This window comes from Rhagoletis pomonella, unplaced genomic scaffold (assembly GCF_013731165.1).
Source record: "Rhagoletis pomonella isolate Grant_MI unplaced genomic scaffold, Rhpom_1.0 Rhpom_scaffold_00005, whole genome shotgun sequence".
In the NCBI taxonomy this organism is placed as follows: Eukaryota; Metazoa; Arthropoda; class Insecta; order Diptera; family Tephritidae; genus Rhagoletis; species Rhagoletis pomonella.
In genome coordinates, this window is record NW_023458559.1 from 53572916 (window position 1) to 53588523 (window position 15608).

Here is a 15608-nt window from a genome sequence, read left to right on the forward strand (position 1 = left end):
TTGGAAAAATCACACATAATATCAAAATTCTCTTTGAAAAGAAATATTAAAATTTTTTTTCTTGAAAAATTTTTTCACATTCAAACTTTTTATAAAAAAAAATTGTTTAGTAATTAAAAAATTTTTTAAATATATTTTAGCATTTTTTTGAGTATGCAGTTTTGAAGCCCATTAAATCTTAGTATAATGAAGTGCAAGTTTTTTTCTCACCCCGTTCTCGAGTTATTTGGAAAACTATTAAGTTTTTAAAATTGTATTAAATAAGCTCAAATTTCATAATTATTTATTTTCTACGATTATCCATTAACCTCGTCCATTTTGGTATGGAACGCCCCATATACATATGTAGACGATAATTATATCGATAACTATAACTAAAACCGGTACAAAATCGAATGCGGCACTCTTATTGATAACAATATCAATAACGTTAACTATGTTTATCGATATTTGATATTTTTATGTCTTTTTACATGTTTTATTTACATTCTAAATAATTTCAGTGGATGAGATTGATGGCTATTTATATTATTTTGGCGGCACTGCAGGCGTTGTGACCTTGACTGGTCTCGCTGCTGCGACAGCCTATTATTTCGCATCACGTCCCATACCGGAAAAGCCGTTAGTGCCTCTGGATAATCAAGCGCCCATTTTGGAGGTAAGTAATAAAACATACACATACAAACAAATGCTCATGCATGTTAGAATTCAATCGCATACACTATTTGTACATTTAGATTTGTTTATTGTTTTGTTGTCACTTGCCAAAGCGAAAAAAGAAATAAAAAAAAGTTTCTCAAACTGAAAGAGAAAGTGTTTTCTACGCTACCCTTCTTATATGTATGCCGGCTATTTCGAAGTTTATGTACATTTGTCAAGTTGTTCTCATAAATCACATAAGTATGTACAATGTACATTAAAGTGGTCTAAAATTGTATGTGAAAAAATAAGGTGGGATTTTTAATGCCGCCACCCCCTAGGATTGTTCCATACCGAAAAAAGTACACCCCTATTTTTATATTTTGAAAAAGAAATTAGGGAGTTGGATATTAATATTGGAAGTCTCCTGAAGAGAACCACAGTTTTCCGATCGAAAAATATTGATTTTCAAGAATTTTATACCATATCTACGAAAACATGTTTTTTACCCATATCAAATACATAGAAAATTTTGAGCGCTGTGAGCACCCACTAAATATTTCTTGATTTCAATATAAGAAAATATGGGTATATTTTTTCGATTCAGAACAATCCTAGGGGGTAGCGATGTTAAAATTCCGACTTTATTATTTTTGGGCCACTCTAATGTACATATGTAAATTCAAACTAAGTATTTATACGAACAGATACACTGCATTTCGTCGTAATTGTTTTTATTTTGCTGATTTTTCACATTTACCAATTTTCTTATCTTTCTTAGTTACGTTATGGGTATGAGGTTTTGAGTACAACGTTCAATTTAAGCAAAAAGAGTCACACAAATATGTACTTAAGTACATATTGGCTCGACAAGCACCTGATGTCACATGATTCACGTCTGTGAGATGGCTTCTTGTGCTATTTCTGAATCGACGAACAGTGATGTTGCCAAATGACGTCATTAGTATAGTGAAACATTCCTGAGTTTATCTGGGGGGTATTTTGAAATGTTAATTCTGCGATTAAACACATGTAGTGACGCTGTGACCCACTGTAAAAGTAAATAGTAATTTAACCCTTAAATACTGTGCCTAAAAAACAAAAAAACAGCTCTTCACAAAAAGTACATTACTTTACATTTTAGAGACATGCCATTTACATACGTTACACCAGTTAGCCATGCTTTTTAAGTCTGTTTGTAGCATAGGCTTCTCTTTAATTGATACGTAACATTTATAAAGTTTCACATCATCTGCGTACACTACAATTTTTGAAAATTTAATACCTGTAGAAATATCGTTTATAAAATTCAAGAACAGATCCGGGCCTAGGTGGCTACCTTGCGGGACTCCTGAAGCAACATCAATGACGTCAGCAATACTATGTATTTATAAACATTACCCTTTGTGATCTATTATAGAGGTATGAAGAGATCCAACGTAGAAAATTAGATTGAAGAACAAGAAGATCAGGTTAATAGGTGAGAAACGAGTGACATACTTTGTCAAATGCTTTACTGAAGTCGGTATATATAATATCCACGTTTTTGTTTTCACTAAACGCTTTTAAGGTATAGGTTGTAAACTCAAGTAAATTTGTTGAAGTTGATTTGCTTTTGCAAAACCCATGTTGACAATATGAAATGGTAGAGCAGATAGAATGCGTCAACTGATATATAATAATTGCTTCAAATAATTTAGGAATTGCAGAGAGCTTAGCTATGCCCCGATAGTTCTTCAACGAGGATCTGCTACCGATTTTATGTACCTGCGGTAACGGCTCATAGAGATAATCAGCACAATTTATAAGAAAACAAGATAGGATCTGGTCAGGACCATAACTAAAAGACTGCATTAAGGACTTCAGGTAAACTAATACATCATCGGGAGATATTATTGGGGATTAGTACCGCATTTCTCACCGCACACGTTTGCTCGCTACTGTAGTTAACTCATTGCTGCCTCGTTAAAAGCTATGCTTAGTATGAAATTTATTGGCGCGTTAATGAAATCTTTATTTTAATTCAAAAATTTTGTCGTGGTCTGTTAGACCAACAACATTACTTAAGGACTAATTTACCAACGAATGATAGCCACTCGCTAATCCATTTTATATGGCAAGCTTTTAATAATTTAATATCTTTACCGTGGTACTTTTTATTTTTAACCGACTTCCATAAACGGAGGAGGTTATCAGTTCAACGGAATATTTTTTTTTTTTTTTTTTTTTTTTATATATGTTACCGCATAACTTTGGCCCACGTCACCCGCTTTCGATAATTCTTTTTGCATCGGAAAGGTAGTGTCTCAGAGGTGGTCCCATACTAATCTGGTTAAGATCCGATCAGCGGATCATGAGATATATATATATAATTTTTTTTATATGAGAGTTGAAGTCGGTTTTTTTTTTGCTAAAAATTACTTGTTATAAATAAATACAATTTTGGATATCTAACTAGTGTTAAGATTATGATCCACTAAAAATTAAACAAATTTTTAAACATCAGTTTTTTGCTTTGAGGTTTTTCACAACAGAATTGTTTTCAAATAAAATTCAAGCAATGTAGAAAATTTGTTTACGATTTTTTTATGTAAATAATTTCCGCTGAGTTCTGCATTGACTTTTTTTGATTTCATCAATAAAGGTGTTTGATATAGTAAAATAAAGGAATATACATACATAAATATGTACATTCTTTCTAAATCACTAGAAATTTAATTTTGGCAATTTTGTTGTGAGATAATCACGTATGAAAATAGCGACAACGGCAATTAAAAATAGATACACGTCGTTCTCGTTGAATTAATTTTTCAATATTAAATTGTTAACGAATATATACATACATATATATGTACATGTACATTATACTGCATCACTCCCCATACAAAAAAGTCGGTTCCATTGGAATTATGTATAAAATCTATTATATTTTAAGACGTCCACCAAAATATTTCGGAAAAATATTAAGATTTGAGCGAGCTGGACCCATTTGGAAATACCTCCAAAAATGGAGTTTTTAGGAATAAAAATAGTTTCTTAAAAATGTTTCTTTAAAAAAATCCCCTCAAATGTCAAAACGGTTTAAGCTTAAAAAATTTATATAAAAATATTAATAAAAAAAAAAATTTGAACGGAATCGTAATAATGAGAGTTTTAGTGCTGTTTTTTAACTTTTTTTCAAAGATGGTTATAAGAAAAACTTGAATAACTGAACCTAAACTCTATCCATTTAGACTTGGAAGGTACCATTGGAAAGGCATCTTTTTTGCACATAAATAAAAAGAGTGGGAAAATACCTTTTTACCGAGATCGCATAAGTCTAAATCAGAATAGTTTTGGTCCAGTTATTTAAGTTTTTCGTAAATCAATCTTTGAAAAATCATAAATCTCATTATTACGATTCCGTTGAAAAGATTTTTAAATATTTTTATGCAGATTTTTTAAGCCTAATCTGTTTTGTCATCTGAGGGCACTTTTCTCAAAAAGTTCTTTAAGAAACTATTTTTATTCATAAAAAACTAAATTTTTGGAGGTATTTTCAAATCGGTCCAGCTCGCTTAATTCTTATTATTTTTGCGAAAAATTTCGGTGTACGTCTTAGTATGTAATAGATTTTGTAATTCCGGCGGAAAAACCGCAACTTTTTTTTTGGTGACGCAGTCTAATGTACATATGTATATAAGTGCATGTGCATGCGTTAGAAAATATCCAAAAATCGATGTAAATGCAATGCTGACAGCCTGCCCACCATACAGACGCCAACCCTCCACATGTGAAACCACCTGCACGTCTCCCGCCCAGCCTACTCAACTCAACCAACATGACAAGTTTGCTTGGCTATATCATGTGCCCACCAATAAAAATAAATAATGTAAAAAAAAATAAAAAGATGCCAAACGCGTGAAAAAACCGCTACATAATAGAACAATGCGCATCTTTGCGATCGCGAACGAAAGATTGTCTTTTTTTTAAATCTTCGTCTCGAAAATTTTTGCTAGAACAAGTGATCGTGTTGAGAACCTATGTATATACATACACATGCACACACATACACACAGGCACACATGTGCTTGCTTTCTCTCTCTGAATTTTCGGTACGGATTTTCCTTCTAATGCGAATATCAGCTGCTGCGAATCAAATTCGAAAAGCCAAATGTTCGAAAATGCAGAATTTAGGTTGAAACTGCTTAAAAATTTTAGTCTTCAGTTAAACGTCGGGACGTTAATTTTTAAAGCGGTTCCTTTTGGATAGTCGAGTGGATAGATTGGGGAGATATAGTAAAAGTAACGCAGGGCGGTGGTGTGCGGATAGTGTTGAAAACATTGGACACGAAATTTGAAGTGTTTATAAATGGCTTTTTTATGTCAATCAAAAACACTGTATTCGATTTGAGTGTCAATTAAATAAATGGCCAACATTGTGCTTAACTGTTACGTAAAAGTGGCAGAAAATTGCTCGGAAAATTCAACAGAGCAGCGAAAATACATATACATAATAACAATAAACAAATTAAATTGAATTTAAAATTTCAAATATTTATGTATTTGGCTACATTTAAAAATAAATTAAATATATATATACATATTGCTGAATAATAGTGTGATTTCAGAGAATAGCGTGTACTTAGTTATTGTGGCAATTAAAGTGGTTTCCGTTAGTTAAATTAAATGGCGCAGAACATACATACATATATAAGGGACGAATCGAAAGTAATTTGTTAAGCGGAATGCAAAACCGACTACAATTCCCATATAAAAATTTAATATTTTCGTTAATTTCTTCATGATGAAGTGATAGTATCTAAACCAAATTAGTATGGGATCACCTGTGAGGTATCACTTTTCCTTAAAAAGAATGAATTATAGAAATCGGTTAACGTGGTCCACAGTTATGCGGTAATACACTTAAAATAATATATTCCGACGAATTGATAACCTTCTCCATTTTGTGAAGAAAATGCTTGTTTAAAGTGTCAGAGGTTTCACATTCCACCACTCGTTTTTTAAGTAAAAATTTTAGGTAGATAAGTAGGTAATCATTTCGGGGCTACATAAGAAGAGCGTATAATCATAACCACCTAATGCACAAGAAAAAAAGAACGAAAGATTGAGCTAAAATTAGTCAGGAACATAGCCCACGAGTAGGCAACGAGACTTGGAAAACAACTGGCGTACAAGCCATAGTTGAGTGTTCGGAGGTGCGAATTAACATTCAGTAGGACCTAGATTAATTTCCCCATCCATGTATTTTTTTTTTAATGGCCGACGCCATTCAAAGGATTCTCATAAAAACAATTTACCATTCGGAGGTGGCCACGAACCAAAATCCAGACGCACACCGAATAGGCTAAGCACATTTATTTTGCGACGAATGAAAGAGCGGCCGGGAGTTAAAATATCATGTTCAATTTGTCGTGCGATTGTCCAATACATGGAAAATGGAAATAAATTATTAAATATTTAATATTTTCGCATCTATTGGATATACATATGAGGGCAATTTGAAATGCTAGTGACTTTAAGTGCAATACTGCTCCCGCCAACTGTCATCAATTAGTAGACTACTGTAAAATTTTGAGCAAGCTGCCCCATTTAATTTGTGTTTGACAGCCATTGGAAGCAGAGCACCTCTTGAATTTTAACGAAAATGGAAAAAGTGAACTTGGTTTGCTGATCAAATAAGTATTATTTTTCGCTAAACAAACTCATTACCGAAACCAAGGAAAAAATATGGGGGTTCTGCGACATCGATTTCGATGGTTAAATAGTGGCTTACTGAGTTCCGTTGTAGACGTACCAGCACAAGTGACTCCGAATGTGGTCGCCCAAAAAAGGTCCGCACTTCAGAAATCATCTACACAATCCATGGGATGGTATCAGACAATCGGAGAATGAAACTGAGATTAGGTGGCTGAGGCTCTAAGCAACTCAACTGGATGGGTACATAACATTTTACATTAACATTTTGATATGAAAAAGCTAATTGAGCGATGAGTTGCGCTTGATAAGACTCGACCACAAACGAAACCGTGAGATCACTTCAAAGGCGTGTTTGGTGATAGCCAACTCCTACCCTATCCACCAGATTTAGCCCCCCGCGACTATTTCCTTTTTCCAAACCCAAAGAAACGGCTGCCCGGTAAGAGATTTGGGTGGAATGGAGAGGTCATCACTGAAACAAACGCTCATTTTGAGGACCTCAAAACCCCTATTATTTGGAAGGAATAAAAGATTAGAAAAACGCTGTACTAAATGTATCGACCTGAAAGGAGACTATGATTGTATGTTGAAAGATAAAAAAGGGGTTTTGCCGAAAATTATACATAGTTTTTATTCAAAAAGTCACTGACTTTTCAAATTGCCATCGCATTTGAGAAAAAAAAAAATATATATATATGAGTTTAAGTGTACGAAAGTATGTAAATAATTTTCGAGTGCATAACTTGGCGGGTTTGCTCGTCCTCCCTGACCCAAAATGTATGTCCAGTTTTTAAATCACCAAAAAATTATATCCAGTTTTTAAATTTATACAAATGTAAGCCCAGTTTTTAATTAACTACGAATTTATGTTTACTTTTTGGATGACAGTAAATTATGTCCAGTTTATAAATTACTAAAGACGAACATAAGTTGAGTTATCAAAAATAATGTCCAGTTTCAGATTAGCAAAAAAACGATGCCCAGTTTACAAAAACAAAAAAAGTATGTCGGATTCTTAACAATAATTTTATGTCCGATTTTCGGATAGAAAAAAAAAAAAATTATGTCTAGGTTTTTTGTTCCATGTTTTTACTTCTTATTGTTCAAATGTGCATATACTCGTACTATAAGTATTTCAAAAGTTGAGTATTTTTCCCTGAAAAATTTTAAATAAACAGATACACAAAAACAACAAAATTGATATGTGCCAGCATAAATACATTTGTTTGACCACATCTACTGTATTTATGAATTAAAATGTGGTTCGGTTGCACGAAAATTTGGCATATCTGCGACGACATAGACACTTGCAATGGAACTTAAAGAAATCGTGCCACTTTGCTCGGCAGAAAGTAGTGTTTTCTTGATTGTTGTATTCACAGAATAAACCAAGTGGAACCATTTTAATAACAAAGTAAAGTATAGTACACATATGGCATGTATGTATGTATATGTCTGTATGCATGCATTTACATACATTTGAACCTATGTATTTATGTAGTACATTAGGTGCCCATCGACATTTTTGTTTTTTTTTTTTTAAATTTCAAGACTCTACCGCCTAATTTTATTCTTTTTTATGAGAAATATTATTGCCAATTTTTATAGATTTTTAAAAAATCATTTAAAGTTCACGACCTGCCATTTTACCACAGCAAATACGGTTGTATAGGTTTATCAGTTTATGAATGACTGTTGATTCGTTTTCAAAGGTCGAATATGATCTGAGAAGAGGATTTATAGGCTTTTAAAAAACCCGATTTCTCTTGATTTTTTAAATTTTGACCCTCGAAAATTTGTGCTTCACACCATAAACCAGGTTTTTCTTCAGAAAATCTTCTGAAACATTCATTGCTTTAAAATTTTTTAAAGTATGTCGCGTTATAAAGTGTGGAAGTTCTTGCTTCGGCATTCAATTTTCATTTTGTTTTTATTGTTTGGGCAAGTGTGTCTAACCCCTTTTTTTGCAAAGCTTATACCATGGCTCCTTTTATTACATCTGGCAGAGAAAGTTCAAAAAATGCCAGTCCGACTAATTTATCACCCAAATACCAAGAATGTCGAGACATGCTGTTAAATGCTACTTCAGCGACCTTACAGTTCATTTTTCGTTGCATTCTATAAGTTCCTCTTGTAATTCCAGATAATTTAACGGAGATACCGTGGGTTTAGGACACGCATATAAATTTTCAAGCACACAAAGGACGGACATGAAAAACTTTGGTCAGCCCAAAATCATTATAATAACATATTAAACAATCTTACAAAAAAGGTTTCTATTTTATCATCTTCTTTATTTAGCTTACTATATTAAATAAAAAAAAACTTTTTTCAGTAAGCTATGTGCGCCCGTTTTGTCACGGTATCTGCAGCTCGCTGCCCATTAATTTCGAAATGCTACTAATTTTAGATGCCTTCTTTCGTTTTTAACTATTTTCTTTCGATAATTTTCAACGGATCGCCATTGTGAAGAGTTTGATGGGTTGTGGTCCTTTTGAACAATATCTACCCCGTATCTGGCATACCAGTTCATGGCAAGAGGGCTGAAATGGCTCATTGCTAAATCGCGTCAGAACAGAACTGAGCCTTTATGTTGCTTTATGAACGACAACAAACGTTATTGCAAACACTTCTTCATATAAATTACTTGATTTTTAGAGCCCGTGATAGTAAATCTTTGCTCTTCGTGCCACACTGCCAGATGGCATGCCACACCAAGAATATATGTTTTAGGCCAACAAATAACAAAAACCAAGGAGCTTGTCCAACATTTTTAGCTTGAAGACATCTTGGACTCCATTTGTCTTCGTTGCATTACAAAGTTCAGCACCCCGAACCTGTTTAAAGGCTGCTTCGACGTATGTATCCTCGTCCGCACATACTTTTTCTTGTCTTTTGCACAAAATTTTTTTTTCCGTAACCTCACACTTCGCCGCACCTATTTCGAAGAATACGTAGAAGTTATAGAAAGTTCATACGCCTTCTGAACGTGCCCAATGACGATAAAATACCCAATGAATGTGTATATGTATGTACTTACTTTACATTTACAGGTAGCTTTACGCAAGTGGTGAGTAAACATAATCGACTATTTTTTTTTCGTGCCCATTCTTTATATTCGAACTGTAAAAATGGTGAATTGACGCAAAGAGTTCAATTCTCTACTATTTAAGATAAACTGATCCCGGAGCTTAATATAGGACCCAAAGGAAGCTTTAAAAAGAGTATTAAATACAGCAGCATTCCCTCAAAATCAAGTGTTATTTTGCTCTCTCAATGTCCCCTACTTTGCAAGTTTTTTGCGTACGCTAACACAAAAAGATGATAGTTTTTATAACTTTCAATAATTATCAGGTACGCGAATGCAACTAATTGTGAACGATATTTTGATTTTACGAATTTCATTGTAGAGTACAAAGACTCAAAGTTATACGTTGTACCAAAATATATATATATATAAAACGAATCAAATAAAAAAACAACACAATTGAGGGTTTCACAAGGGTGTCGTAAGTGTCGTATTGTTGTATGTCGTAAACTTTAAAAGCTTAAATAAATGTTTAGAGAACTTGAAACCACAACCAACTATTTTTAAACACTGCGAAAATTCATAATATGACTTTGATGGTACTTTGCGAATCCCCTTAAAAAGTATATTAGGCGTTTAAAGTTTACAACATACAACAATACGACACTTACACTTACACCGTTGTGAATACCCCAAATGGAAAAAAAATGTCCAGCAAAGAAATATGTATTTTAAAAAGTAAAAAGTGCCAAAACGTTCTAAGCAAAGAGAAAGTAAAAAGAGCCGCACTTTGCTAAGCAAAGAGCCGCATTTGGCTCAAAGAGCCTCGATTGCCCACCGTTGGCCTATGCAATCGGTGCATGCCACTATATTTTTTTTTTTTTTTAATTTGGTCAGCGAAAACATATACATACATATTATACATTCAAATGTGACTAAGAAAAGGCCTGCGAATTTGACGCTTGCGTCTATTTTCGATTTGTATCTAGAACGCAAAGCTATGGTAAAAAATAGAGCAAAATGCTAAAAAGCAAAAATTTGCTGAAGAAAGATCAAAAAAAAATTGCACAGAAAATAATAGAAATCGATTAAGCAACAAAAAAAAAAACGAAAGAAAATGAAAGCATGCAGACGCAAGCGTAGTGAGCGCACAAAAAAAAGATAAAAATTAATTCTATTTGATATATGAATGAATAAAAGTATAAAAAATACGTTAATAGAATTTTCGCATTTTAAAAGTACATAAAATAATGCATGTGTGCCAAAAAGAAAACACAGGAGCTATATACAGCATGCTTGTTAGCTTATTTTGCTTCACACATTTTAAAATTTTTTTTCTTGATATTTTTGATAGATAACAAGCGATGCCAAAAATTGACACTTCAAGTATTTTTTGTGACTCATAGAAAATCGCGTTCTCATTACCTGATTTTATAGGCAAAACACTTTAAAATATTTAAATATTTGGGGCAGGGAAGTACTTGTTTAGAAGTGGTTTTTGGAATCCGTGTACAATGATCCTCGATCACATTTTTACCTAAAAGTAAAAAAAAAATATCCGTTAAAAAGTGTTCGTGACACTCACTCAGAGATTCCCACCCATCTCGTTTTGACCGATCTCAAGGCGCTTTCACTCCTACGCTCTTCTTTTTGTCTTCGTTATACATACATATGTACATATCTAGCATGCATAGAAATGTACGTAAAATGTTTGCGTGCATGGCATATTTGCTGAACCATTGAATACTTTGTTGTGCTCGGCGGGTACTTGAGACAATTTTGCCATGACTTTTACCTTGAAATCCTACATATACGTATATGTACCTACATACATATGTATGTATATATCATACGCGTTGAGGTTGCCAAAGATAGCAATAAATGGGGTTCTGACATGGAAAGGCTTTCCCGTTTAAATTTATTAGTAGCGAAAACTATTTATTTCTTTCACATGACTTCCTTAAAAATTTGATAAAAACGTGTGCATTCAGCTGTTGAAAATTCTACAGAAGACAAATGGTTTATCTCTGGTTGGTGACCAGTGTTGCCAGTTGAGAATTTTGTTGCGGTAGCAAACAGCCGGAGAAAATTGGGTGTAGCCGCAAGCCGATTTGTTAACCCTTTTGAAAAAAAAAACTTAGCCGTTGTAGCCGATTTTGCTATAGGCTTTATTTTCTTAAAATTAAAATATATAAGTTTAATTTTTTACAAATTTGGCGACCCAAAATCTGTTAGAAATGGCTAGCCTTATCTTGGAGAAAATTTTCATGCTGGACTGTGTTACATAAAATTAAAAGTCAATTTTTTCTAATCCGAAAATACTGGGCCGATTTCAATTGTTTTTATTTTAAGCGAATATTCAGTGACCCATATATATGTATATAAACTGGGACACGACATTTTTGCAAGCTTTGGCTATTTTTCTTTAGTTTATTTAATGCTTATCATTGTTTTTTTAATGAAAGTGTAGCGGATTACTGAAAAAACACCATTTAAATCCAAATTTTATACTTTGTGAAAAAATTATGGATTTTCACATTTTTAAAAATTTTAGTATAATAAAGTGCAAATTTAAAGAGACTAGAAAATGCCGTCGAGTTTTGGCAATTTTTTTATTGACGGAGTTCCGTATTTGTTTCCTATATAAAAAATACTAAAACATACTTTGTATGGAAAAAATGCGTATTCGCGATATACAAAAAATGCCAAAAATTAACGATAGATCCTAGCTACTCCAAATTTTCACCAAATATTAAAATTTAATAGACTATAAAAATGCATTCCATAATTTTTCTAAAGGTGCGGATTAAAAAGTTACACATTTTGGCGAAATTTTGGAGAATTTTCATAAACTTTGCACAAAGCTTGAAGTTTGGATTTATATGGTGATTGTTAAATATTCAGCTATGTTTTATAAGAAAATAATACACATTAAATAAACTTGTTTTTCCTTAGTTTAATGAATGTTTATTATTTGCCAAAACTTGCTAAAATGTCACGTCCCACTTTAATGTCTTAAATTTAAGTGTGAAGTTTTATTGCAACACTTAGAAAACAACGAGTATGTATGTATATAAAAAGTGTGCATTAAAGCGTTCGAAAATTAATGGAATAAAGTTGACTACACTTTTGGAGAGAAATTTATAATATAAAGATAACTACGAAAAATAAAGCGGGAACGAAAAGTTTTATTTGTTTTCCAAACAAAATAATTCAATAAAAATCTACTAAAATGAGAAAACATTTACGTTTTTATCAACTCAAATTTTTTCTACCAATTTTGGTAACAATTTACCAAAGTGTCAACCCTGATCATGGCGCACCCTGTTATTTTGATCTACGTGCAAAGTAAAGACACCCGCAAATATTTCAAAATTAAAAAAAAAATAATTTGGATTTTTTTAAATGGTAAATATTTAAAAAAATTTATCAGATTACAAGTCAAAATTTTGTAAATTTTTTGCGATTAAGAAAAATATTTTTTTTTCATTACACTGATGGCGATCCCTAAAAGTTTGTTTAAAATTTTCGTAGCTGTCTTTATATTATATGTAGAAAATACGAAATTTAGATGTTGATATTTTAAGGGCCACCCAATATGTATACACGTTTGCTTAGGCGTCTCAGAATTATTTATAAAATAAAATTGCGTTTGTATATGCGAAGCTTTCTGAAGATTTTTAAAAATTTTTTAATTTTTTAAACTAAAAAATACGAATATCTATTAATTTGGAAATTAATAAAAAAACACTAGCCGTGAGTGCTAAAAACACAACTTGGTATAAAAAAATATTTTGGTAGGCATATAAATATGTATACTATACTTCGACTAAAAAATGCCTAAAATAATAAAAAATATTTCCACTTAGCGTTTGATACTAGCGAAGCTACAGTCCATACCATAAATGAAGGGATAATAGCCATTTTTATAAAATTGATAATGCCACAACAATATTACCACCCATATGTGTATATACATACGTAACTATATATAAATAAACTATTAAAATTATTTTCAAAATGAGCATTATTACTTAAGTGAGAAAAAATGGGTAATTTTAATGTGAAACTGTGAGAAAAGCAAACTAAAATAAAACCATTCATTTCGACTACTGGCGCTTTCAATATTCAATATTATTTGTTTATTTTCGTATGATCTTTGAAGACCATAATTTTCAAACAATTGCAGTTGAGCGTGAATGGATATTGAAAAATAAAACGCATTAATGCCGCACAATCGCAGATAGGCTAAGAGCATTTTCCAATAAACACAAAATTTTTATTAGTGCAGCTGCCCTTGTCGAGAGATAATTGATTGAACCATAAAAGTGTATAGTGAGGAGTGTGTTTGTTTTATACAAAAAAAAAAACAATAACAGATAATAATAATTATAAATAAATAAAATAAGCAAAACAGTTTTTAGTTTGCGCTAAGAAAAATAGTTTAAGTGAAAAGTGAAATAATTTGAAGCTAAAAAATGTCGTGCTGTGGCCAAATAACAACGATACGTCCACCCATCGAAATGTCCAGCCAAAGTGACGTTTTGAAGGTAAACCTTGGTTTTTTTTATTGACAGTTTGAATATTTAGTAATTGATTTACTTTTAAGTGGTTTACAACTGGATGCGTACATATATAGGACTATGTGTGAGTTGGAAATTTCTTTTTTCTTATTTGGGTGCGTAAAACAGAGATAATTTGTTGTGAAAATATATTTATCTCAGAACTTGATTTGCGTGACTCAGCGTTTTTTTTTCGATCGAAAGGGACAGCCATTTTAGCATCTACACCAAGCTATGCCTAAAAAGCAGTGATGGGCAAAATTTTATTTGCTATACCTACGTATTGTTTTTACTTGGATATTTAGTAACTTTTAAATATCTTCGTATTTTTTACTTGAGTATTTAACAATTTTTATTTAATCATAGGCATCGCCAGATACTAGGTATATGAGTATTTAAATAGTACCCAAACTAGTACTTTCAATACAAAAGTATTTAGGTGTGGCCTCACTGCTAAAAAAGGCAGTCAAATAAAAAAAATATTTCGATCCATCTTTTTGCAATTATTTTTTAGAGTCACTCAAAGTTCCCTCTTTTAGAAGGAAGTTTCAATGCCATTTTATATTTCATAAAACGACTTCAAACATAATTCTTTTCTTAGAAGATGCATCTCAAAATTTAATAAAATTTTCGTTCATAGAACATTTTAACCCATTATCACAACGGGGCCTTTTCACCCAGTGAGAAAATAATCATCATGCCCGTGTTGGTATATGGCGCAGCAGCGTGGACAATGACAGCAGCCGATGAGGCGGCTCTTGGAGTATTCGAGAGAAAGATTTTGCGGAAGATTTACGGGCCTTCACGCGTTGGCGACGGCGAGCACCGCAGACGATGGAACGATGAGCTGTATGAGCTTTACAACGGCATGGACATAGTGCAGCGAATTAAAATACAGCGGCTCCGCTGGCTTGGCCATGTCGTTCGAATAGACACCAACGCTCCAGCTCTGAAAGTATTCAATTCGGAACCCGCTGGTGGTAGCAGTCGCTTACACGGCTACTGGTACTTGGAGGATTAAAAAGTACAAAAGAAACTTTAAGCAGAAAACTTTAGTTAAGGTCGTCAAAAACGCAAACCTTGTGCGGATTAAGGAGGAAATAGTGAATGCTTCAATTTTAACGGATAATAATATAAACGGGATTAACAATACGTGTTAAATGTCGTAAAATCTTAAGCTTAACATCTTTTTATTTAAAATAATGATTAAAATGGTTTAACATGATTTTTTACTACACTGAAATGTTTTTGAACTGATAAAAAATAAAAAATTAGCATCCCTAAAAAATTTAAAAAATTTTTCTTTATATTAAATTTTCTTTTAATTTTTACATAAAAAAAATTGTATCCTAAGATTTTACGACAGCTAGCACGTCTAGTGAGTCCCTTAATGATTTTTCCCCCAAAAAGAGGAAACTTTAACCCTCTATGAAAAATTGTGATGAGATGGAGTAAAATACTCTTGGGTTTGACTAGTAGTTGGGGTTTGAAAAGCAAGTATTTAAATTTTTACCAAAAATAAGTAGTCAAATTTTCTAAAACGAGGAAACTTAGAGGACTAGTATTATATTAGTAAATGCTGGGTTCGATGCCAGGTCAGCGCAGATTTTGTTTGAAATTTTTTTGTCTCTTACCTAGGTAAGGTATTTGATTTTATTAAGATGTTTCCTGTATATATA

At 32.4% G+C, this 15608-nt stretch overlaps 1 protein-coding gene across 1 annotated transcript in view; it reads left to right on the top strand.

Moving 5' to 3' along the window:
* Positions 1-15608, top strand: part of LOC118739217 (long-chain-fatty-acid--CoA ligase 5-like) — a 431825-nt gene that overhangs the window by 406371 nt on the left and 9846 nt on the right. Inside the window, exon 3 of the mRNA XM_036470407.1 lies at positions 504-658. Coding sequence (XP_036326300.1) covers positions 504-658 — 155 coding nt within the window. The remainder of the gene's footprint in view (positions 1-503; positions 659-15608) is intronic.